The sequence below is a fragment of the Leopardus geoffroyi genome, chromosome D3 (assembly GCF_018350155.1).
Source record: "Leopardus geoffroyi isolate Oge1 chromosome D3, O.geoffroyi_Oge1_pat1.0, whole genome shotgun sequence".
In the NCBI taxonomy this organism is placed as follows: domain Eukaryota; kingdom Metazoa; phylum Chordata; class Mammalia; order Carnivora; family Felidae; genus Leopardus; species Leopardus geoffroyi.
The window spans coordinates 9,941,209-9,967,720 of record NC_059339.1 but is presented as its reverse complement, the minus strand read 5'-3'; the positions used below and the strand labels follow the sequence as shown (position 1 = coordinate 9,967,720).

The following is a 26,512-nucleotide window of genomic DNA, read 5'->3' as shown; positions in this document are numbered from 1 at the left end:
TAACTGACATATAATATACAAAAAAATCCCTATAGTTATATATTCTTTTTTCTAATCTAGCTTGTTTCTCTCAGAATAGCTCAGACCTGGATTTGAGTCCTAGCACTGCTGTGAATTATCTGCATAGCCTTATGCAGGTCACTCCTTTTTACCTATGAAAAGGGACAATTTTTCCCTCTTTCCCCACCCCCACTAGGTTGTGAGGGGAAAAACAAATGAGCTCAAAATGACCTGAGGTCCTATGCAAACTGTGAGGTGCTGAAGGGTAATGAATAATTCTACTAAGACTCAACCGCTATGAGAAAAGAGGCTTTTAAGGAATCTGCCTTTCTCGATTCAGTTGGAGGCAACTCCGCCCCCATGCCAAATCACAACCAGAGCTGCAGAAACTGCCAGTTTCTTTGAAAGCCAATAGAAAACTATACAGTGAATGTCTGGCACTGAGAAGCAGCTTATGCTAGAACTGCTAGGGCTCCAGGAAGCACAAAGAAAGCCTAGTCCTGCTCACCTTTCCCCATAATCAGGGCCGACTCTCGCCTACCCTGTCTTCCCTCAGGTCTCTACAGAGGGCAAAGGAGAAGGAACCACAAGACTCCACTGAACTCCAAGTACAAACTTTATTTCTATTACAAGGATGTTAATAATAGTAGTAGTGGTAGTAGTAAAATAAAAAGAGGGGAAGGGGGCTCTGATACTTGGTTTTCAGAGCAAGCCACGGAGCTTAGGCCTCAGGCCTGATCCCAGCAGAGCCCAGCATGGCCCTGGTGGCAACAGGGAGCCCCCAGCCTTCTCCAGCCGAAGGCAGTAAAGAAAAAGGAGCCGTGCTCCCCACCAGAAACAGAAGGCAGTTATGCCAAATGCCGAAGAAGCAAATTAAAACAAAGCCTCTAGTGCGCTCACCTCTAGCTCAACTCATCTCCAAAAGCCTTGTTCCTAACATATATTGCAACTGGCCTGAACACTCTACCAGGTGCCTCCATACATACCACAGGCCCAGATTCTAGAGTGTGGAGGGCCAGTACACAGGAGAGGTTACCTAAAAGTTCCCAGATCGAGGCCCCAGCAGGGAAGAGAATCACTCCACTGGTGAGTACCAGGTTTCCAGAACCTTTTCTCTCCTCTTTCCACCAGGACCATACAGCACCAAGAAGCAGTGGTAATAGTATGTCAAAAGATGGAGCCCTGGTGGGCTGAGAGGCCATACACTGTATTTCTGTGAGGCCAAAAGGCAGGCAGCAGCTAAAGCTGAAACATTTCTCAACAGCCTCCCTGCTAACCCTCCCCCAAACCTTCAAACTCCCACAGCACAATCTCAAAAGACACAAAATGGCCATAACCTAGAAAAAGTTAAAATCTGTAAAATCTCCCCTGCCCATAGAGCCCAAGAGGTGGGGCCTGAACTGCGGCAAGTGCTGCTGTGCAGAGAAGATGGAACCAATGTGCAGGTTCTTTGCCGACGCCATTACTCCTCCTCTTCTTCCTCCTCTGCATCCCCAGCTCCCTGCTGCTTGGGGGTTTTTGCCTGAACAACAGAACACAAAGTAGAAAGCAGGAAGTGAAAAAGCAGTCCTCCTCCTTTAGAGCCCTGGAGATGTTAAACTTCTATGGAAACCTCCTCATCCAAAGCCAAAAGAACAGCCCTTTGGCCACGAATGCCTGACCTCTCACCTCTGACTTCAAGAACCACACCAGTTCCACCCATTTCTGAGTCCTAGCTGAGCATCATGGGCTGGATCCCCAATTACCTTTGCAGTTCTGTTGCGGTAGTTGGCGGCTGTGGAGGTGACCCGCGAGTTCCTGCCACCCTCACTCCTACCACTGAAAGAGAAGGATTGGAAACTAGTACCTGAGAGGTTGCTGAACAAAAGTCAGAAAACTCGGGAGAGAACAAAAACAGCTGGAACCAGACAAAAATAGCTTTCCGCCAGCAGACCAAACAAATGAACAACGGAAAACCCACCAATAGCAAAAGAACATTTTGGAATCAGGTCACAATACACACAAAAGTCCACACACTCCCACTATGTTCTCCCGAGCTATTCCCAAGCTCCACTCCTGGGCTACTGATTCTTACCTTGCTCCGTATCTCCCGGAAGGCCCACGGGGGAAGGAGGGTACGAGGTTTTCTGGGTAGAGATTTCGCACCGGGTGAATCACTGGAGCATGTCCAGTGGCCATGGCCGAGTTATGGCTGTTTCGATTCCGCCCCCGGCTGTCTTGGCTGTCTAAGTTGTTGAGCTTCAGTATGCGAGGAGGACTGGGCTGGCACCCAGGTCTGGGGCTTGATGTGGATGTTGACAGTCGGTTACAGGTAGCTGTCATATTGTTAATGGGTCTGCTGGGGGGAAGAGGGTAGGTGGGCCCTTTAACCATTTCCTGCTTGATATCATCCATGTAACCAGAAGACAGATCTCCTGAGAAGAGAAAAAAGCACCAGTTTTAGGGAAAAGCCTACTCTTGCTATTAGTGCTGGATCTGGGGCAGGAATAATAGAATTCTGGGTAGAAGAGAACTGCCTTAGCCCTAAAGACTGCTGAAACCCACATCTTCAGGACAGGTTTGGGTCCTGACTTATTTTGTCCACACTTATTACCTGGGTCCTCAAACACAGTCTTCCTGAGTATTCAACAATGGTGTGCCAGCAAACCTCGAAAAATAATTTGTAATTGGCTTTGTAATGGTTAGGTTTAAAAAACAGCTTACTTGCCTAGTCATGCGGGTTTTTTGGTTTTTTTTTAATGTCTATTTTTGAGAGTGTGCATGTGCTCTAATGGGGGAGGGGTAGAGAAAGACAGAGACAGAGGATCAGAAGCAGGTTCTGCGCTGACAGTAGAGCCTGAAGCAGGGCTTGAACTCACAAGCCATGAGATCATGACCTAAGCCAAAGTTGGACACTTAACCGACAGCCCATCCAAGGACCCCCCAGACATGAGGTTCCTAAATAATATTATTACTAATGAACTTGAGTACCCTAAACTAGAAACAGGGACCCAGTGCAGACACAGTAAGATCTGAAAATTATTTCCAAATTATCAACTGCACAGATAGAAGACCTACAGCTGAATAAGCACTGACGAGCCTTTCTCATGGCTGTCCCCAAAGCCATTACCCTATAATACACTTGAGACAGCTCAGTCTAACATGGGACCACAACTAGCCTCAAGAGAGACCCCAGTGAGATCCTACTGTGCTTGGGAATTCAGAATTCAGGTAACCCCCATGTTAGAGTAGCAGATGACAAGTGGTAAGCAGGCCTGAGCCAGCAGCAGACCTGTGGCCTTGGCTCAGCCCTGGCTAATACCCTGGTGTCTGACACGCCTCTTGGGCAGCTCTGGTGAAGTCTCTGGATGCTGGAAATCCTGTCTAGGAATCCCCTCCGTCACATGGTTGTTTGCTGTGGCTGGACGTTGGTCACACTGGTCCTGACAAGAAAAAACAGAATTTGTACTTCAGAATTGAGTTAACCCTAAGAGAGGGAACAACAGGAGGAAAGGAAGGAATGGCAGGTTGGGCAAACACACCTTATGGGGGGAGGGAGGAGACAGATACAACTTCGACAACCACCGTGAAAAAGGGCCCAGGACTAAGAGGAAACACATCTGGAATGGCTCAATTATTCCCATTAGCACCTAAGGCACTAAGAGAAGCACTCTGATTTCTACTAGGATAAGGGAAGGGTTGATCTCAGGAACCCAGAAAAGCACATCAATACTTTGATCAAAGAGGATCTACACGGTTACTTCTTTCATAGTATCTCCTTGGAGACAATAAGCAGTTACTTATGTACTGCTTGATCCAAAAGCAGATGCTTTCTTATAGAAACGTGTCATGTTCTAGCAACAGCTATATCAGACCAACTACATAAATGACGCTGAACACAGCTCCAGGAGTAGCTTCTCATAACAAACAAGACTAGACAGAGAATATATTTTTTACCAACAGGTTGGAATCCTAGACTGCAAAGCTGAAAAAGCACTTTATTTATTTTCAAATGTTTATTTATTTTTGAGAGAGAGAGAGAAAGAGAGAAGAGAAGAGAAGAGACAGAGCACAAGTGGGGAAGGGGCAGAGAGAGAGGGAGACACAGAATCTGAAATAGGTTCCAGGCTCTGAACTGTCAGCACAGAGCCCGTCGTGGGGCTCGAACTCACAAACCGCAAGATCATGACCTGAGCCGATGTGGAACGCTTAACCAACTAAGCCACGTAGGAGCTCCTGAAAAAGAACTTTAGACTGTCTAGTCTAATTCCCTCATTTACAGACATCCCCAGTGAAGGCACAGAACCTATCCAAGGTCAAACATAAAGGTAAAGCCAGAACCAGACCTTCAGGTCTCCTGGAATTAGAGACTCAAATGCCACCAAAAGGAAGAAACTGCCTTGTCAAAAATAAAATGTTGGTCAGTGATCTCAGGGAACCTCGCATCAAAATCTTTTTGGCAGGTCCAGGATGCTTGCTTAAATGGAGTCCTGGCTCCTAGGTCCTCAGCTAATGACATTATGGTTTTAGTTGACAGAGGTAGAGAATGTCTGAAAGCCTGAGGTAGTAGACCCCTTTGATAGCTCACAGAACAGGGCATGGCCAATAGCCAGGTCAGGTTTACATGCAACTTAAAAGCTAAAGAAGCATTCTCAGTTCTAAAAGTCTCAGGTTTACTCAGAGGATCTGCATGGAATGAAGTGGACAGGTCCTCTAAAGACTCTTACCTGGTGATGGAACAGCACCTCCTCCTCCAGCTGTACCCCACAGAATTCACATGGGATGATGACGCTATCCTCTACAGGGGGTGAATTGCTCAGGCCCATCAAAGAGTCTAACTGGTTACTTGCAGCCTGCTGCAAAAACTTTTGGAAGATGACATCAGGGTCCTCCACCTCTTTGGGGGGAGTGCTGCCCATACTGAGTGAAGGTAAGGCACAGGAAGGGTTACAGCTTGTCTGTCTCAAAAAACATAGATTAAAAAAAAAAAGCAGAAGTTAAGGAAAACACTACATTCCTAAATCATTATCTAAAAGTCACAAAATGTTAATAATGCTTAATACTGGGGAGAGAGACTAAAAAGGGTGAGTTAGGGCAAAAGCAGATGAAACACTCTACTTTTATTTTTAATATTTCTGCTGTTTTGTATTTTTTTTACTGTGTTCATGTTATTTTTTCTTTAGATATTTCATTTTTGGGGTTCCTGGCTGGCTCAGTCAGAATATCTGACTCTTGATCTTGGGGTCATGAGTTCAAGCCCTATGTTGGGTATAGAGATTAAATACATTAAAAAAAAAAAAGATTTTATTTTTAAGTAATCTCTACACCCAACATGGGGCTTGAACTTATAAACCTGAGATCAACAGTCACCTCTCTACCAACTGAACCAGCCAAGCACCCCAGTGATTATTCTTTTTATTTTTGGGGGGGCGGGTTGTTTTTGATTATTCTTTTTAAGTTGAAAAGATTGGAGATTCTCCCCACAACCACAGAATAAGAGAGGCTGTTATCCCTATTAACGGGTTTTCTTATGCTGCTCCCAAGACAAAAACTGGATGTATTCAAATACTGTTACTATTCCACTTATGGAGGGGGCACATATGTTCCACCTAGAGCACAGGGATTACTTAATAGTTATGGAAATCCCAAATCAGAGACAGCAAGACTGTGGGAAGAAAAATGGTTCCCTCCACCAGGTAATCCTCAAACACAAAGGCTATTCTCTAACCATTCCTAAATGGCTCAAGAACTTTCAACCATTCAAAAAGAATATGACACCTTTCATATACCAGGTATTGAGAGATTCAGTAGCTAGGAAAACACAGAACCTCCTCAAAAAACTCAGCCTAGTGGTGCAGACCAACAGGGTATCAGGAGCCCATACCACAGGGTGACAGGCTAAAAGAGAAGCAGGCACAGCACTTTCAAAGAGTGGGACTTCTGACCTAGCCTTCAGAACTTAGGATAGTTTCCTGAAAGTCATGCGAGAACTAAGTCCATGAGCAAGGAGTCTGCACTGTTGAGTGTGTTGGGGAGACATGATGGATGGCCACACACCCTGCAGGCAGAAAAAGTCAAGTGCAAAAAAGACACTTAACCCTTCCAGGGAACTGCAAGGACTTCAGTATGCCTCCAATACATCAAAATGTGGCATGAGATGAGACCAGCTTATAAGATGGTCAGTAGAGATGTACACTAGTGACCACAGAATGGGAGGAGCAAGCGAGCCTGCTGGAATGAACATTACTTTTTCCAAGAGGGAACAAGGCAGAGTTTTCAAATCTGTAGGTCAGTCATGCCATGTTAAGAAATATAGTTGCCACTTCTGCCACAGGTGCATTAAAATAGTTTGCTCAAGATCTCATGTGGTCTACAACACCAACGATGGCCTGCACATATTCCTCAAGTAATTCACAACACACCTGATGGTCAATCAGCAGTTCCTCTGGGTAGAGCTCCTCACAGAATTCACAAGGCAACATGGTCCGGTCAGCCGTACCTAGGTATCAGGCCATACAGTCAGACTCAATGAACAAAAACAAACTCAATTCAACCTTTTATCTCCCTTGTGAAGTTTTGTATAAAAGTCCAACTTCCTTTGACATTTCTTATATATAGCAATTTGTGGGGCTATAAATCCTCAAAGGGAAACCATCTAAGAGACAGGCGCTAGGCAAAAAAAACTTCCACTATGAAAAAAGAGATTTGTCACCATTTCCTGAGTAGGAATAAAGTGATTACTTACCCACTACTCTAATTAAGGAAGAATTCAAATGTGTACTAACTCTAGGCACTAATCTAAAGGCTTCTGTGCAGTATTTCTGTCCCCCAAGAAAACTTATGGAGATCCTACATTACTCTCATTTTACAGATCAGTAAGTTGAGGCCTGCTTATGACTGAAAGAAAAATATCCTGAAAAACTCTCCCAGGGGCACCTGGGTGGCTCAGTCAGTTAAGCATCAGACTTCAGCTCAGGTCATGATCTCACCATTCATGAGTTTGAGTCCCAACTTGGGCTCTGTGCTGACAGACAGCTCAAAGTCTGGAACCTACTTCAGATTCTGTGTCTCCCTCTCTCTCTGCCCCTCCCCCACTCTCATGCATTCAAGCGCACACACTCTCTTTCTCTCTCTCAAGAATAAAATGAAAACAAACAAGCAAAACTGTCCCAGTACAAAATACCCCCCAAAAAAAAAAAAAGATGCTCAATAAAAGTAACTTAAGAGGGCAAATAAATAAGAGGTTTAAGCCCAGGATTCCCCAAACACAACAGCTTCGGCAAAACTGCTGAACTGGAGAGTGAACAATGAGAGGATGACCTAGGTCTTCATTCTGGGTAGGAGAAAGAAGTCTCCACCAAGAAACAGTAACTAAGTTTGGCCTTTACATGGGTTTGAGTCTAGAATCTACACTTCTGGTTTTATATAAATTCATGTTTATAATTCTTAAAAACCCAAGCCAACCTAAAATTCAATTTAAAATGATGGGGCGCCTGGGTGGCGCAGTCGGTTAAGCGTCCGACTTCAGCCAGGTCACGATCTCGCGGTCCGTGAGTTCGAGCCCCGCGTCGGGTTCTGGGCTGATGGCTCAGAGCCTGGAGCCTGTTTCCGATTCTGTGTCTCCCTCTCTCTCTGCCCCTCCCCCGTTCATGCTCTGTCTCTCTCTGTCCCAAAAATAAATAAACGTTGAAAAAAAATAAAATGATCTCAGTCAGTAGTATCGTAGGCACCTGCCAGAAGCACATATAAATACTCTTAGGAGAACACGGCAGAAAAACTGTTAAAACACATGTGCACACATGCAGGAGGCAGCAAGCCACCATGACAGCAGAAACAACAAATAGCAAAAAAAAAAAAAACTTCAGATATATTTTCAGACACTATAGAAAAATAAGTATATTTAAAAATGTTTAAAGCTATGTTTAAAATGGAATTAGGACTATCCCAGATATAAGAGATTATTTAAAATACGAGAAGACACACTGAAGAAAAAAGAACCAAATGGAACTCAAATAGAATAAATGAAAACTATATAATCACTGAAGTGAAAACCTCAATGGACATATTGAACAACAGATTAGAAAGCAGACAGTTAAGAAGTTGCCCAGAATGCCCTACAGAGGACAAAGAAACAGAAAATGTAAGAAACAGGGAGGACAGAGCAAAAACTAACACATCAAAACAGAATTCAAGAGAAGACTACAAACGGGGTGCCCGGCTGGCTCAGTTGCTAGAGCATGCAACTCTTGATTTTGGGGTCATGAGTACAAGCCCCACACTGGGCATAAAGCTTACTTTAAAAAAGAAAGAAAGAAAAAAGAAAATGAAGAGACTACAAAGAATGGAAGACAAGCAATAATCAACAAAGTAACAGATAACAATTTTCCATATAGATGAAAAATACAAATCAGGAAAGCTAGCAAAACCCAAGAGATGTAAAGCCAGAGAAACTGCATAACCTAAAAGCCAAAAAGATCTTAAAATCAGCCAGACAGAAAAGAAAGTTACAGAAATTTAAAAAAAAAGGAAAGCTTATAGAAATAACACTAATAGATGACTTCTCTATAGCCAACAACAGAAGCCAAGAAATAGAGTATCTTCCAAGAATGAAGACAAAATAATTGGCAAGCTAGAATTGTTATTACCAGAGAAACTATCACATAAAAAAAATAAAGATATTTTCAGACAAACAAAAATACAGAATTTACAATCAACAGACACTCCCAAAAGAATTTCCAAAGAATATACTTTAGGAAGAAATTTATCCTAGAAGGAAGTTCTGAGAAACATGCAAGAATAGGTGAGCAAAAAAAAAAAAAAAAAAAAAGGTAAACACGTAATAAGTACAAATAAATATAATGAGTATATAAAACAAGAAATGCCTACATCATGGTGTCAAAAAGAAAATAAGAGAGAACACTAACACATCGGTTTTTGGGGTCTTTTTTAATGTTTATTGGCGGAGGGGCATACAGAATCTGAGGTAGGCTCCAGGCTGAGCTGTCTACACAGAGCCCAACATGGGGCTCGAACACACACTGCAAGCTCATTACCTGAGCAAAAGTCAGACGCTTAACTGATGGAGCCACCCAGGTGCCTCCACATCAGTAATTAAAAAAAAAAAAAAAAAAATTAACATTTATTTATTTTTGAGAGAGAGAGAGACAGAGTGCAAGCGGGGGAAGGACAGACAGAGAGGCAGATACAGAATCGGAAGCAGGCTCCAGGCTCTGAGCTGTCAGCACAGAGCCTGACACGGGGCTCAAACACATGCACTGTAAGATCATGACCTGAGCCGAAGTCAGACGCCTAACCTAAGCCACCCAGACACCCCAGTAATTTTTAAGTCATAAATGGATAATCCTAATTCTGAGGGCACTGTATTAATTGGGAGAACTTTATCACTAAGATTCAGTCTTTGTTAAAATAAACATGTTGAAATTTCCAGGGCAACCATGACAAGAATAGCAACAGAGAATATAAATTCCATACGAGACGAAAAATGGAATGAAACAAGCAAACAAAAGTCAATAAAACAATCTAATAAATAACCAAGAAAGGAGAAAATAAAGGAAACTACACTGAACCCAGACTTCACTTGTGACTACTATGCTACTGCATCTTACTTTCTTCCATACCATGAAAGTCAAGTCTGAACAGTTGACAAGGAGACTCACATTAAAAGACGCTGCTTAGGTGTGCCTGGGTGGCTTAGTTGGTTAAGCGTCCAGGTAAGTGTGCGACTCTTGGTTTTGGCTCAGGTCATGATCTCACAGTTCATGAGATGGAACCCCAAGTCAGGCTCCACACTGATAGCACAGACCCTGCTTGGGATTCTCTCTCTGTCTGCCCCTACCATGCTCACGTGTGCACACGTGCACATTCTTTCTCTCTCTCAAGATAAATAAAGTTTAAAAAAAAGATACTGCTCAGAGTTTGGAAAAGGCTTTCTTTGGGGCTAGGGCATTTTCCTAAGGGAAGAAACAGCAACTATTAGGTAAAAAACAAATCAAACGTGGGGCCCTGGGTGGCTCAGTCGGTTAAGCATCCAACTTAGGCTCAGGTCATGATCTCATGGTTTGTGAGTTTGAGCCCTGAGTCAGGCTCTGTGCTGACAGCTCAGAGCCTGGAGCCTGCTTTGGATTCTGTGTCTCCCTCTCTCTCTGCCTCTCCCCCACTTGTGCTCTCTCTCTCTCTCTCTTGAAAATGAATAAAATGTAAAAAAAAAAAAAAAAAAGAAAAAAAAGAAATCAAAGGTATCAGCATACCATAAAAGGTTGTTGAAATGAAAAGAATTCAAAGCTAAACATTACAATGGGAAGCCTTGTACTGCTCCCCAAAATGCAGGATGCCTCTCTAATGAAACCAGCTTTTAAACAATCTCATTATATTACACATTCACATCCTTTTATACACAAGGACTATAAGGTCGCCTAATTACCTGCTGAAAGTGGTAACCTCGGGGGAGAACCAGGAGACTGTTTTCAGTGGGTAAAGACAAAACTTAAACTCCCTCTTACACTCTTTTACAACGTTAATTTTTTTAAATTATTTTTACCTTTCTTAACAGATTGGGATATAATTTACATATAATGCAATTCACCTATTTGATTTATACACAATCATTTTTATTACATATGCAAATTGTTTTAAAATATTCTCTACTCACGGGGATGAAAGTATAACATAGGGAATATAGTTACTAACTTGTAATACACTTACTGTAGTAAACATTTCATAATATATATATATATAATTTTTGCATCACTAGGTTGTACATCTGAAACTAACTCAATTGAAAAAACCTTCTATAATACAAAGAACATTTTCTTAAGAAAGAAAATACAGGGGCGCCTGGGTGGCGCAGTCGGTTAAGCGTCCGACTTCAGCCAGGTCACGATCTCGCGGTCCGTGAGTTCGAGCCCCGCGTCGGGCTCTGGGCTGATGGCTCAGAGCCTGGAGCCTGTTTCCGATTCTGTGTCTCCCTCTCTCTCTGCCCCTCCCCCATTCATGCTCTGTCTCTCTCTGTCCCAAAAATAAAAATAAACGTTGAAACAAAAAAAATAAAAAAAAAAAAAGAAAGAAAATACAGCCTAAAATAGTGTTTTTCCAATCTGTGGGGACATCACCCTCTAAGGAGCCAGACTCATCCCTTTATTCAATCTTTGAATTTACATGAATTTACATGTTAACCAGTCACTATCTAGAGTAGATGATAAAAACAAAATATTTTACATATATTTACTATTAAAAAGAATTTTTTTAATGCTTACTTATTTTTGAGAGAGAAAAAGTGTGAGCAGGGGAGGGGTAGGCAGAGAGAGAGAGAGAAAGAGAGAGAGAGAGAGAGAAAGGGAGGGAGAGGGAAGGAGGGAGAGAGGGAAACACAGAATCCAAAGCAGGCTCCAAGCTCTGAGCTGTCCGCACAGAGCCCAACGTGGGGCTCAAACTCACGAACCATGATATCATGACCTCAGCCGAAGTCAGAGGCTCAACCGACTGAGCCACTCAGGCACCCCTATTTTTTAAATTAACTTATTAGAAACTACAAAAATTTTTTAAAAGGAAAAATACATCAACACCTATCCAAGTTTCTATTAACACTACCATTTACTTCCTTTAAGCAAGGCATACGACACTCTACCATTTACCTCTTTTAACCAGGACCAATTCCTATTTTATCCAAATCAACAAAATGTTAAGAATTATCCTACTATTCTTGGAGTCACTATTCATACAGTGGTATGAAAAAAACTCATAGCTGACAGCTGTGTAATTTTAGGTCCCCAAAATCTCTTACAACTCAAGTGTTTTAAATATGTAGGACATGCATCCCTCAAATATACTGCTCTCCAAACTAGAGACCCAAAGTGATGGTTTACTGAACACAATCCAACTTTTATTTTTATTTAAAAAATTGGGGGTGGGGGAGTGTGCGCCTGGGTGGCTCGGTCAGTTGAGTGTCCGACTTCAGCTCAGGTCATGATCTTGCAGTTTGTGAGTTTGAGCCCCATATCGGGCTCTGGGCTGACAGCTCAGAGCCTGAAGCCTGCTTTGCATTCTGTGTCTCCCCCTCTCTCTGCCCCTTCCTTGCCCATGCTCAGTGTCTCTCTCTCAATAAATAAATGTTAAAAAAAATTCTAAAAAAATAAATAAAAGATCTGGGGGGGGGGGGATAAAAAATGTTTAAATAGGGGCGCCTGGGTGGCGCAGTCGGTTAAGCGTCCGACTTCAGCCAGGTCACTATCTCGCGGTCCGTGAGTTCGAGCCCCGCGTCAGGCTCTGGGCTGATGGCCCAGAGCCTGGAGCCTGCTTCCGATTCTGTGTCTCCCTCTCTCTCTGACCCTCCCCCGTTCATGCTCTGTCTCTCTCTGTCTCAAAAATAAATAAAAAACGTTAAAAAAAAAAAAAAAAAGTTTAAATAAATAATGTTTATTTTCTTTAGAGAGAGAGAGAGAGAGATATACAGAATACAAGCAGGGGAGGGGCAGAGACAGAGGGAGACAAAGAATCCGAAGCAGGCTCCAGGCTGTGAGCTGTCAGCACAGAGCCCAACGTGGGGCTTGAACTCAAGGACTGTGAGATCATGACCTGAGCTGGTCAGATGCTTAACCAACTAAGCCACCCAGGCGCCCCTATTTTTATTTATGTTTATTTATTTTTTATTTTTGAGAGAGAGTGCAAGAGGGGGTGGGGCAGAGAGAAAGGGTGAGAGGGGATCGGAAGCCAGCTCCATGCTGACAGCAGAGAACCTGATGTGGGGCTCAAACTAACGAAATGTGAGATCGTGACCTGAGCCGAAGTCAGATGCTCAACGGACTGAGCCACCCAGGTGCCCCCCAACTTTTGTTTTTAAAAGTTTAGTTTTATTTATTTTTTTTTTAGGAACCTCTACATCCAACATGGGGCTTGAACTCACAACCCAGAGATCAAGAATCGTAGGCTCTACCGACTGAACCAGCCGGGTGTCCCAGAATTTTTATTTTTATTTTAAAAGTTGTTTTGTTTGTGTGTTTTGAGACAGAGTGAGCAAGCATAGGCGAGCAAGTAGGGGAGAGGGAGAGGGTGAAAGAGAATCTTAAGCAGGCTCTGTGCCCAGTGTGGAGCCCATCATGGGCTTGATCTCCACGAACTGTGAGATCATGACCTGATTCAAAATCAAGAGTCAGGCACTTAACCAACTGAGACACCCAGGTGCCCCCAGAATTGTTTTTAAATGCAGGCAGGGAGGGGAGCAAAGTTCTTTATAGAATCATAACTATTTAGAACAAAGGATAAAAACAAAATCACTATTGCACAATTGTCAGTTATACCTGATTCAAGCAAGAAACCTTAGTGAATAGAAAAAACTACTAAATAAAAGATGGTGTAAATATCTCATTCCCCCACAATCTCAAAATAACAATCTGCATGTAGCTATTATAAAGATAAAAGCTATCCATATAATGAAGGTACCTGACAGACTTCATTTTAATGAATAATAGGATAAACTGACATCTTGAGAAGGACAGCATCACCAACATAGCAATTCTGCCAAAACTGTGTAACCTGAATCTAAACATGGGAAAACAATCAGACAAATCTAAATTAGGAAAGAAATATTCTGCAAAACAACTGCCCTGGACTCTTCAAAAGTACCAATGCACTGAAAGAAAGAAAGAAAAAAAAAAAGACAGGTGGAGGGGGCTAAACTAAATTAACCTAAAAAGAACACAACGTATAATCCTGGATTTTGAAAACAAAAAAGCTCCAAAGAACATTATGTATAAGTCGGGAACCTCTGTTAAATTTCCTGACAGAGGAAATTTCTGACAATTTCTACCAATTTCTACGAATAAAAAGTTGGGGAGAGCAAAACAAAAAAGGCAAATCTTATCTGATGGAAAACTTACAATTTTATATAAATTATATGGTGTTAGACAAAAAAAAACCTGTAGAGACAGAGACTAGTGCAGAATAAACAAACCTACCCTTTATGTCATTCAGAGCATTGGGACCTTCAAGGGACTGGTCTGCACCACACACAGCCCTCCAGAAGTCCTGCTCAGCCATGCTGTGGGCCTGCCCTTCATTTTGCAGACTTAGGGCCAACATGAAGTCCAGGTTTGCACTATCTTCACCACCCTCTTTTGGGGGCTGCCGGGTTCTATTCCTTTCCTGCCTTTCTTGTTCTTCCACTGGATGGGAGAAAAAAATAAAACAGTACTCAAAATACATTAGAGATGTTGCTACCCCTCAGCTCAAGTCCATGCCGAGCAACTATTCAAGGTTTACAGGCATCTATGCAGGAACAAAAGAGGCCTAGCCTTCCTGTTCTCATAGGACTCCAAATATTAAGTCTGCTGTGATAAAAGTCTCCACTATTATTTTGTTTTATTAATACCCAATACAATGGGTGTCCAGCTAGCTCAGTTGGTAGAGCATGAAACTCTTATTAATACCCAATATTATTGAACTATAATTATGAAACAAGCACCATGCTTAACATTTTATATATTCTCGCACTATAGCAGAATGGTTTGAAGCATGGCGTCAGATTGCTTGAATTCAGGTCCCAGCTCTGCCACTTACCTACCCTCAAAAGACTGCTTATGACAACTAAATCAGTTAATACATATAAAGCACTTTACAAATGCCTGAAGCACATCAGGTATACTCAGTAAATATTAGCTATTAACAGCACTGTCACTGTCATTGTTATCATTATCATCAACCCTAGCTGTAATCCAACAGTAATCCAATAGCAAAGAGTTTCTACGGTTTCCCATCTATAGGAAAGTTATTCTTCTTAATGTTACCTAAATAAATAGAAACCTGATTGCAGTTTAATGTTTATTTTGAAGGAGAAAGAGCATGCATGCACGCAAGCAGGGAAGGGGCAAACAGAGAGGGAGAGAAAGAGCATCCCAAGCAGGCTCCACACTGCCAGCGCAAAGCTCAACATGGGGCTCAACCCCACGAACTGTGAGATCACCATGAGGCAAAATCAAGAGTTGGATGCCCAACTGACTGAGCGATTCAGGCGACCCAATCAGGTTTCTATAATTAAGATCTATTTGCCCCCAAAGCACTCTTCCCATTTGCCCTGAGATTCTGACACCATTCCAGTTTTCTAAGCCAAACACAACTCACATAGATTATTCTGAATTGGAAAATGGGCTGTCATGTTCCTTTGGTTGGTAGTCCTACTATGGAAAAGGTCCAAGTCAAAGGCTCTCAGCGGTCTTCGGGGTAGCCTCATAGGTGGGTCCAGAGCCTCAATTTGTCTGAGGAGCTGGGATGCAATCCAGATTCCATCTTGACCCCAAGACTCATCATATGCATTAGGAGGCATGGCAACCTCATCTCTTTTTTCCTCTCCGTCTCTCCCACAAACTTCAGGATGAGTCTTCAGATCTTTCACCAGGACATTGCGCCCACAATTGCCACATAACTCCGTCCGGGCACCACAGTAATCTTCATGGTCCTTCAGTTTGAGAACAGAAAGTTCCAAATCACAGTGCTGGCAAAGGGCAAGCCGTAAAGGACACTCAGTTTCCTGCAACACAGGGTAATGAGGCAGTTAATATGCAGATCTAAGAGAGCCTATGTTTTAATCAGGGCAAGGAAAGCCAAAAATATATATTTACTTCAATATTCTCTTCCAGCCCTAGCTTTGCCTGCCATGCTTTTCTATGCATTTAAGAGTCACAGCTTCCCTCTTGGTCCCTGTCACCAGGTTCTACAGAGGGAAAAGAAATTCTTAAAAGGAATCTACTCAGCCACCCTATCATCATTTTGTGCACACATTACAAAGTAACCTAAAATCAGAGGCGCCCAGGAGCAAATAGCAAAAGCATAGCAATTCAGATATGTTTGTCAAAGTTACACCAGCCTAATTTCCCTTTACCACTCCAATCTCTTAAATACCTGGTAATGAGGAAAACAGGCTGTTCTTCAGAAAGACACTGATTTCTCTATCTGCACATTTGTATATAGCACTGGCTTTATATTGATTGAATAAACCAGGAATTACCAATGAAGATGACCCCAAGAGTATACATACTCAGCAGATGAAGGACAAAACTTTCATACTTATTTTGAAATTGTAAATAAAATGCTTTTAGGTCAGTAATCTCAGTAATGTTGGCCCTATGATAACGCACTCTCTTCATGGTGCAGGAAAACTAACCTCATGCTTCTTTAATTGCCTCTTCTCCAACTTCTTATTACATTTGCAGGTCACCTATGATAAGAAGTGACAATAAATTGGCTTTGTGACAACATAATCACTTGCTACTGCAAAACAGCAAGTATAATACATTTATGAACATTTGAGTACTTGGGTGGTTCACCTGACAATGTTCTGTATCCATGTGACTCTCCATGTCAGATTTGGGAAACGGTTCCTTGCAGATAGGACACATACCAATGTTCCTTTGACAGTGGATCTCATGGATGGTAAAATTAAACACAGGAATTTCTTTCTTGCTACAGAAACAGATCAAAGTGAAAGACAAGCATTACTGACTTCTGCACAGTGGTATCACATGGAAATCTGGCTTGTCTGATCTTTAGTCTCCATTACTTCTCTTTAGTAAATCTAGTCTATTATAAGCTCTTAAGATTGTTACTACCCCTGCTTTTCAAGAAGTCCTGAAAGTTTTGAGTCTTCTGCACAACAATGAGTTATCAGTACTATGTAATACCTTTACAAGCTCAGCCTCACTTTCTACATGCCAGAGCTAATCAAAGCCAGCAACATGAAGTCAGACACCAAGAAATGAGCTGCGCTTCTCTATTGTTTTTTAAATGTTTATTTATTTTTGAGAGCACAAGCAGGGGAGAAGCAGAGAGAGGGAGACAGAAGATCTGGGGCAGACTCTGCGCTGACAGCAGCGAGTCCAATGTGGGGCTCAAACTCACGAACCATGAGATCATGACCTGAGTCAAAGTCGGACACTCAACTGACTGCCACCGAGGTGCCCCAAGCTAGGCTTTTCTAAAACCATCCATGATCCCAAGCACAATGATACACTCCAGGACTGTTTAAAACAAAAACAAAAACAAAACAGAACAAAAGAGCCTACCATTTATTTTCACTCTCAGTCTGAGGTAGGTTTAATCTCATTAGACTTTATTCCACTAAAAGTCAAACCAAAAAGAGCAGATGCCAGCATTGGGATAGCCAGTGGGGAACAGAAAACTGCCTCCCTGGGGCACCTGTGTGGCTCAGTTGGTTGGGCAGCTGAGTTCAGCTTAGGTCGTGATCTCACGGTTCAGAAACTGGAACCCCTCATCAGGCTCTATGCTGGCAGTGCAGAGCCTGCTTGAGATTCTCTTTCACTCTCTCTCTTCTCTGTCCCTACCCCTACTTGCACTCTCTCTCTCAAAATAAATAAGCTGAAAGAAAGAAAGAAAGAAAGAAAGAAAGAAAGAAAGAAAGAAAGAAAGAAAGAAAGAAAGAAAAAACTGCCTCCCTTATATCCCAGATGCCTTTCAAAGTGGGCTAGATACTAGTCAGGAACATGCTCTCTGTCCTTGTTGATATAAAGTTCACTGCAGAACTGTACAAAAATGAAGTCCTGAATCCCTTCCCCCAATCTTGTCTCCTCACTCACTTTTTGCCATTCTCTTTTAGTTTAAGGAATCCAATTAAATATCCTATCTAGGGGTGCCTGGGTGGCTCAGTCAGTTGAGCGTCTGACTCTTGATTTTGGCTTAGGTCATGATCTCATGGTTCATGAGTTTGAGCCTGCGTTGGGCTCTGTACTGACTGTGCAGGGCCTGCTTGGGATTCCCTCTCTCCCCCCTCCTCTCTGCCCCTCCCTAACTCGTGCCCATGCCTCTCTCTCAAAAGAAATAAATTTTTAAAAAGTCTTGGGGTGCCCAGGTGGCTCAAGCAATTAAGTGTCCAACTTCAGCTCAAGTCATGATCTCATGGTTTGTGAGTTAGAGCCCCTCATCAGGCTCTGCACTAACAGTGTAGAGCCTGCTTGGGATTCTCTCTCTCCCCCTCTCTCCCTGCTCCTCCCCAACTTGTGCTTTCTCTCTCAAAATAAATAAACTTCAAAATTTTTTTCCTTAATAAAATAATAAAAAATAAAGTCTTTACTTTGTCATTTGGATGTGACCATCATAAAACTCCCAATTTTAGTCTAGCTAAAAATTGTATTTAGAAAATGTGTCTATGGGGGTGCCTGGGTGGCTCAGTCAGTTAAAAGTCTGAATCTTGATTTATGCTGAGGTCATAATCTGACAGTTAGTGGGACTGAGCCCCGAGTGGGGCTCCGAGGGGCACTGACAGCAGGGAGTCTGCCCTTCTGTGAGCATGTGCTTGCGAGCGTTCTCTCTCTCAAACTTTAAGAGAAAAAAAAAAGTCTGTCACCTAGATTAAAATTTCAGAAAAATACTGAACACAATAAATAATGACAATTATACAAGAAATCTTTTTTAGAAGTTTTTTTTTAGTGTTTATTTATTTTTGAGAGAGACAGAGACAGAGTGTGAGCAGGGGAGGGGCAGAGAGAAAGGAGACAGAATCTGAAGCAGGCTCCAGCTGTCAGCACGGAACCCGATGCAGGACTTGAACTCACAAACTGCGAAATCATGACCTGAGCCAAAGTTGGACGCTTAACCAACTGAGCCACCCAGGCGTCCCTATACAAGAAATCTTTAATATCCTATTTCACCTCCAAAGCTAAGTACTACAGGAATTCTCTTCCACACTGAAATATAGACAGCTTAATTCTCTTTTACATAGTTTTAATCTCCAACCATAGTGTAAAAAACATTTTAAAGTAGGATGACTGATGTGTCTCCAGCAACAGTCATACTCCTAGTCTGAAAGACCAAGACACCAAATAAATGCAAATTCATTTTTACCGAATGGTGGAATTATTAAGGCAGCTCTTATAGAGAAACTGGAAGGTAATCAACTGTGATGGGAAGAAAACTCAAATGGATAAAGAAACTACCAATGTCTTGAAAGATTTAATTTCCCCTATTTCTCTAAAATTCCTAGCTTTCTAAGGAAACCAGTAGTTTTAATTAATTCAGTTTTATTTTTTTCAACTAGAGAATATTAAAATATATAGAAGGAGCTATAAATCAAAGTTATCATCTAAACCTATTAAATTAACAAAAGTTAAAAATTAGTAAATTCCACCATTAAATATGTTGTGAAACTAATATTCTAATACATTACCAGTGATACTGTAAACTGCTTAAAAATGTGTTTCTGAAAATGTGTTTCTAGGACCATAATACAGTCTTTAACGACGTAATCTCGCTCTTGGGATTATGAAGATTTTCATTAGTGTGATAAAATGATTTAAAAAAAACACTAAAAACGTCTAAATAAGTTAATGGCTATGTTAAATATGTACAACAAAATGAAAGTAGAGCTATATCATGACTGCAAATCATACATGTACAAATGCCACAAAAAATTAAGCTAATAATTACTGCTGAAATTCATAATTTTTAAAATAATTTTATTTTTGGAGCACCTGGGTGGCTCAGTCAGTTAAGCCTCCAACTTCAGCTCAGGTCATAATCTCATGGCTGGAGTTTGAGACCCCATGTCAGGCTCACTGCTATGGGCACAGAGCCCACTTCAGATCCTCTGTCCCCTTCTCTCTCTCTGCCTCTCTCCCACTCATGCTCTTTCTCTCTCTCAAAAATAAACATTTTTGGGGGTGCCTGGGTGGCTCAGTCAGTTAAGTGTCTGACTTCAGCTCAGGTCATGATCTCGTGGTTTGTGAGTTCAAGCCCCATGTCGGGCTCTGTGCTGATAACTCGGAGCCTGCAGCCTGCTTCGAATTCTGTGTTTCCTTCTCTCTCTGCCCTTCCCCTGCTCATACTCTGTCTCTCTTGGTCTCTCAAAAATAAATACATGTTAAAAAAAATAATAAAAAAAACATTTTAAAAAAATAAAATAAAAAATTAATTTAACTGCCAAGATAGTCACACCAAACATTCCAACCAGACAAAATACCAATATGGTTGCTTCCTACCTACAGATAAAAAACAAGATGTTTTAAGTAAGAAAATGAGAACACAATTCCATATCTAGATAAAACTGCTAAAAAGCCTTAAGGATGGAGGGACTAGCAAGTTAAAGATGAAATTTCATTTTATTTGATTTTTTAAAGTTTATTTATTTTGAGAGAGAGAACAATCGAGGGAGAGATGGAGACAAAGGGAGAGAGAGAATCCCAAGGTTCCTTGTGGTCAGCGCAGAGCCCAATGCGGGGCTCAATCTCACAAATTGAGATCATGATCTGAGTTGAAATTAAGAGTCAGACGCTTAACTGACTGAGCCACCCAGGTGCCCCTCGTTTTATTTTAAATGTTTGTTTATTTTTGAGAGAGCGTTCAAATGGGGGAGGGGTAGAGTGAGGGGTCAGAGGATCTGAAGCTGACTCTGCACTGACAGCAGCAAGCCCAACATGGTGGCTTAAACTCATGAACCGCAAGATCATGACCTGAGCTGAGGTCGGATGTTCAACCAACTGAGCTACCCACGCACCCCTAAAATTTTATTTTAGATAGAAGTGACTGAAAGGCAAGCCAAGGCTTCCAGAAAAATTCCCATCAGCCTTCTAAATGCTAAACACAAGCTAGAAATCAATTCTTTAATACATACAAAAATAAAAGTCTAAGCCTTTTTGTGTGCTTTTTGAGAGAGAGAGAGAGAGAGAGAGAGAGAGAGAGAGAGAGAGAGAAAAGCAGGCCTCACCCGAAGTGGGGTTCAAGCTCACCTGATGAGGGGCTAGAACTCACGAACTGAGATCATGACCTGAGCCAAGGTCAGATGCTTAACCGACTGAGTCACCCAGGCGCCTCCCTCCCTTTTTTTTTCATTGGTTTTAGTAATCTCTACACCCAATGTGAGGCCTGAACTCATGATCCTGAGATCAAGAGTCGCATGCTCTTCCAACTGAGCCAGCCAGGTGCCCCTAAAAGTCAAAGCCTTCTAACACTGAAGTTCCTGTTCCCTAGAACTACTCCCCACAATCAGAGAAGGGAGATAACATGCAAAAACATCTTCAATAACAAACTACTCTTTTTACTGGTCTAGTGGATCTAAGGGCAGCTCACATTTTTAACTTTTTAAATTTTTTATTATTTTTAGTATATTCTATGTCCAATGTGGGGCTCAAACTCAGGGCCCCAAGATCAAGAGTTGCATGCTCTACCAACTGAGCCAGTCAGGCAAGGCACTCCAGCAGCTCACACGTTAAAGATTATCTTAACTTTTCTTAGGGAACTATAGAAATATGGCTCTAAAAACAAAAATTTTAAACCTGGAATTCAAATAAGGTTACTTAGATGAGAGGCCTGTGCTGGTTTAGTCACCCTTCCATGCTAATCTTTTTTCTTTAAATAAATTGCTTTGGCTTTGAATAACCCTCTTTTCATTAGCTTTCCATTAACTTACCCTTTTTTTTTTTTAAACTCCCTTAGCATAGTTATTTATATATTGTCCTGGCCTTGAGATTCCTTCAAATTGAAGTGGACTTATAAAGAGTATCATAACTGATGACACTGCCAGTATGTTTTCTTACATAATCACAATATTTTCTTGTGATTATTTGCATAACTGATTATTTCATTAACAGTAAGGGCATATGTGAAACACAAAGCTCAAGTAGTTTTTAAATTGGCAGAAAGTGATAATGGCATAGTAGGAAAAAAATACCCCATAAAGCAAGCGCCCTCTTAGAAATGAATCTTAATTCTGTTCAGGGAAGGAATACTGCAATCAGCAGTTGCTCTGATTATATCCTAATTTTGGTGAAAGCCCTGAGCAAAAATTGAAAGAGGCAATAAAAAAATAAAATTGTTGTTAGGTGGCTCGAACCTTCCATCAATCTGAGTCAAACTATTTTCCTTATTCAACATCTCTCCCCTTCTACACTTCCCTTAATTTCGTTAAGTTAAACATAGCTTTTTTTCTTTAGCATTCCATAAGAGCACTTATATGTCACTAAAATACCAAATTCTCAAGAAATTATTAGCTACACTTCTAAGTTTCATTTCAGGAAGAAAAAGCTGCCCTTTCATGTCACTCACGTGGGTTACACACGCCAAAACAGAAAGTTTAATATTCAAGACTATACCCAGTCTTTACAAACAGTTCTGGAATCACGAAGTGATAATGATTAAGCTGGACTGCCGAAGACTTTACCCAGACTTTTTTTTTTTTTTTTTTTTTTTTTAAGTGGGGGAACATTCCTTCGGCAAAATCCTTTATAAAAAGTTGAGTGGCTCTGGTTGAACTGCTCTCACTGTTAGATGTAGAGCCAAGCTCACTAAACCTCTTCCCAATCATCCCCAAGACAGCCACTGTAGCCACACAGGGAAATCTTTGCAACACATCTGAAAAACACTCATCTACTCCAGACATTGCATTATATTTTTAGTATCTTTTTAAAAATGTATGAGGGGCGCCTGGCTGGCTTAGTCGGTAGAGCATGGGACTCTGGATCTCAGGTTTAAAGGTTGTGAGTTAAGTAGGGCAGTGCCTACCTAAAAAAATAAAAATAAATTAAAAAAAATAAAAATTTAAAAGTCTGATGTTTTTCAGAAAGACAAAAAATAAATTTGCTGATTTATACATCAGAAAAGTGAAGCTCCAAAAACAGTCAGTGGGGTCATTTGCCAAGTCATTAACTAAAGGTAGGCACCAGAGCTCCAGATTCCCAGCTGCATCACATCACTCTATAGTCATTTCTCTACACTATCTGAACCCACCATCTTCTCAAATTAATAAAACAATGTTATATAAAATTGTTAAAAAGGCTTTAGTCCCATATATTTCCATAACATATGTGGTCTCAATTTTAACCTGCCAATAAATAAACCAACCCTTTACAGAAGCAAGTTGGTTCTCATTCCAATAACATTTCCTAGATTTAATCTCTTACCAGTTGTCACACAGTTGAGTGTCCTGGTCATCTAGAAATTCAGCCATCTTTAGCTCTTCCTGAAAACTGTAAAGGAAGAAGTGTAAACTTTCAATTTCGTTTCTGCTTTTAGGATGACATGCAAAACACAAAAGCAAAACACAAGTACCCAGAAAAATGTTACCAAAACCAGTACATTAAAGCATTTTATTTAATAGCTCATACCCTTGGATTTTACCTTTTTATTTTTTAATTTTCATTGTAAAATAATTTGACTTGCAAAAACAGCACCAAAAAAACTCCTGTATACCCTTCACCCAATACATTTTAAACAACCACAGTAAAATTATCAAGTGCAGGAAACTAACACAATATTAATAAACTTATAGATCATATTCATGAATCATCCCACTAATTCCCTTTTTCTTGTTCAAGATCCAATCCAGGGTCACATAGGGCATATAGTTACTTCTCCTTAATCTCCTTTGATCTACGATATTTAGTTTTTCATCTTTCAGAACCTTGTTAAGTGTCCTGGCTAGGTATTTTGTAGAATTCCCTTCAGTTTGAGTTTGTTTGATGTTTTCTCATGGCTAACACATCTTTAGCAAGAATACCACAGAACTGATGTCACGCTCATTGTCAGTGCATTATATCAGAAGGCACATGACGTCAACAATCTTATTATTATAGATGATGTTAACTTCGATCCTTAGCTGAGAATGTCTGCTGGGTTTGTGCACTGTAAAGTTTTTCCTTCTTTTTAAACAAGATGTCAGCACAGAGAGCAAAGTGCTGGCAATTTTTTTTTTTTTTATCACTATTTACTTCAGATTTACAGTGACACAAAAATGGTCTTAAACACTGCCCCGAAAGGGCTCCTCCTTTGATGGATCTGACGGTTCTAAAAGAACTCACTTTTCAAAGCACATACTCATTCAACATACTGAGATGCCGTGTGCCACACACTGGGCCCAGGCACTAAGAACACTTTACAAATTCAAGAAATACATACTGTCTGATCTAACAGATCAACTTAGTAATGGAGAAAAATAAAGAAACGGATATACATTGAGCATTTCTATGGAAAAGTAGGTAGCAGACAAATGGAGATGAAGGGAGTCTACTTTAGATAAGGGTGATGAGAGAACTTTCTGAGAAGATGACATTTAAACTAAGACCTGAAGTGTGAAAAGGAAGTAAGAGGATGGGCGTGGGGGAAAAACCCAATCAGGCAGAGGGCCTAAAAGGCAATGAAAGAGAAAGTAAAGGTAGATCTGGAAGAGCATAATGAAAAAGGGGAATGATTCAAGGCCTTATCAAACAGAGCAGAAAGGGTACTGGATTATATTCCAAGCCCAAAGGTAAACCACTGATGGGTTTTAAATTAGGGAGTTACATGAGTCAAGCTAACCGCTCTGATAGGAAATGTAAAGGAGGGATAGGAAGCACCTATCTGTGAAAATAAATCACGGTCCCAAAGCGTAAAGACGAGATACTTCTCTAAGGGCGGTCTGTTTCTAGGTGCCCTCTAGAAACTAAACCAAGACCAGAGCCTCAGATGCGGAAAGTGCCCTCTGTCGGCAAGGAGAATGGGGGTGGCGTGCAGGGCTCAGAGCGGGGCTCCCCTGAGGGTCGAGCTCCGGTCCTGACCTTCAGGAGACACGGGACTTAACCTTTCTGGGCCTCAAATTCCTCAGGCAGACAACTGACAATACTTCAAAGGGTCGTTGTACGGAGTAAATGAGCGAATGCACGAAGTGCTCTGCTACGGCAAGTCTTCGACCTTAGAAGGAGCCCCCTTCTTAGGCACTGGGGGGAGGGGGGGGCAGCTGCCCCCTCAGAGTCCAGACCCAGGAGGCGGTTTCCAACCGCCCCTCACCCGGGGAGGCCCGGGAGTTCGGGGCTGGGGCATGGAGAGGGCATCAGCTTCGCAAATAACAGCGGTTAACATTTACTGTGCCTCTGATAATCCTAAACGCTCTCCACGTTATCTTCTGTTTCAGACCACAGCCCCAGGAGGTGAAAGTCATTATCCCATTTCGGAGCCCGCGAAAGCAGAAGTGAGGGGAGACAGCCGCCGCACGGTTAGTCGGAGGGGGGACTAGAGCCGGCAACTAGGCTAACGCGACCCCCCGCCCTACACACACACTCGCGGCTCCGCCCGGGGCGCGGTGCCCACAGTGGCGCTCCGGACGACGCCCACTTCCCAGACGCCCGGGCCCAGGCCTCCGAGGGGCGGCGCCGCCGGGGACTGTCTAGGCTCCGGTTCCCTGAGAACAGCGCGCGGCCTCCCCCACTGGCCTGAGGAGACGCGGCGGCATGGCCGTCTTTCTCCTTACGGCCGCGACCCCCGGGGCCCACAGTCCCCTCGCCCACACACCCCGCCGTCAGGATGCCGGCCTCCTCCCTAACCGGAGGCCACAGGGGGCTCTCAAGGCGCGGGCCACCGCTACACTCACCCGAGACGAGAGCAAGGACTTGCAGCGGACCCGCTAGTCACGGACGCACAGAACCGCCTCACTCGGCCCCCGCACTGAACAACGGCCCCCGGAGCTGCCTCACCACTTCCGACCTCGCGGAGGAGCGCGCCCATTGGCCACAGACGGCCCCAGCTGTCGGCCCATTGGGTGGCACCGCTGTCGCTCCCAGGGCTCCGCCTCCTACGCGCCCATTGGCGCCTCAGAGCTCCGCCGGGGTGAATCCCTGCAAGTCCCAGCCCCTGCACATCTGGGATGAGCAGCTGAGCTCTGAGCTGTGACCCTGGTTCTGTGGGCCCAACGACTGTCCCTGACACAGGCTAATAATATTTGCATGAATAATACTGCACAAACATTACCAATACGCCTAAAATATTAGGATAATTAATAGCATTTGTTCTCTTGTCATGAGTCATTAGTACTTATTAGTCACTCTTGTTGCTATTATAATGCCCTGTGCAAGACCTCTGTGCAAGGCTCTATACGTATTTGAACACTTAGCATTTTGCAGTGGAAGAGGGAGCATCTGAGTCGCAGGTTTGACTCCCCAGTTTCTCACCTGCTGCCTGTATGGATACTCTGAAGTCCTCTTCCCTCATGAATAGAAAAGAAAAGAAAAGAAAAGAAAAGAAAAGAAAAGAAAAATAAATATTTAAATATAACCAAGAATATACTATCCACAATGCAATTTAAAACCATGATTTTTATTGCAGATTTTTTAAATGTTTTAAATTTTATTTTTGAGAGAGAGAGAGAGAGAGAGTGTCAGCAGGGGAGGAACAGAGCGGGAGAAGGGGACACAGAATCCAAAGCAGGCTCCAGGCTCTGAGCTGTCAGCACAGAGCCCGATGCAGGGCTGGAACCCACCAAACCGCGAGTTCATGACCTGAGCTGAAGTCAGATGTTTAATCAACTGAGCCACCCAGGCGGCCCTTTATTGCAAATTTTAATTGCAAAATGTTCGTGATATCGTGCTATGTAGGAAAAGCAAGTTACAAAGCATTATTTATTTGTAACAGGATAGAATATTTAGTTTAAATAGGCAGTATGTTATGTGTGATTCCAAAGATATAAAGTTCAAAAACAGGCAAAATTAATCTAAAATGAAAGAAGTCAGAATAATGGTTCCATCTAAAGGGTATGGACTGCAGGGGAATCTGA

General features: G+C 42.2%; 1 protein-coding gene across 1 annotated transcript; it reads right to left on the bottom strand.

Moving 5' to 3' along the window:
- Positions 1-598: 598 nt before the first annotated feature.
- On the bottom strand, positions 599-25,479 carry TRAFD1 (TRAF-type zinc finger domain containing 1). The gene is made up of 12 exons (XM_045457015.1): positions 25,334-25,479; positions 22,893-22,958; positions 16,314-16,449; positions 16,151-16,204; positions 15,112-15,517; positions 13,950-14,156; positions 6,402-6,478; positions 4,707-4,937; positions 3,302-3,422; positions 2,075-2,414; positions 1,746-1,818; positions 599-1,522 (listed from the first exon to the last, which is right to left on the bottom strand). Exons 1-12 carry the CDS (start codon positions 25,465-25,467, stop codon positions 1,463-1,465), a joined length of 1,905 nt encoding a protein of 634 aa, XP_045312971.1. The 5' UTR covers positions 25,468-25,479; the 3' UTR covers positions 599-1,462.
- Between the last annotated feature and the right edge of the window lie 1,033 nt (positions 25,480-26,512).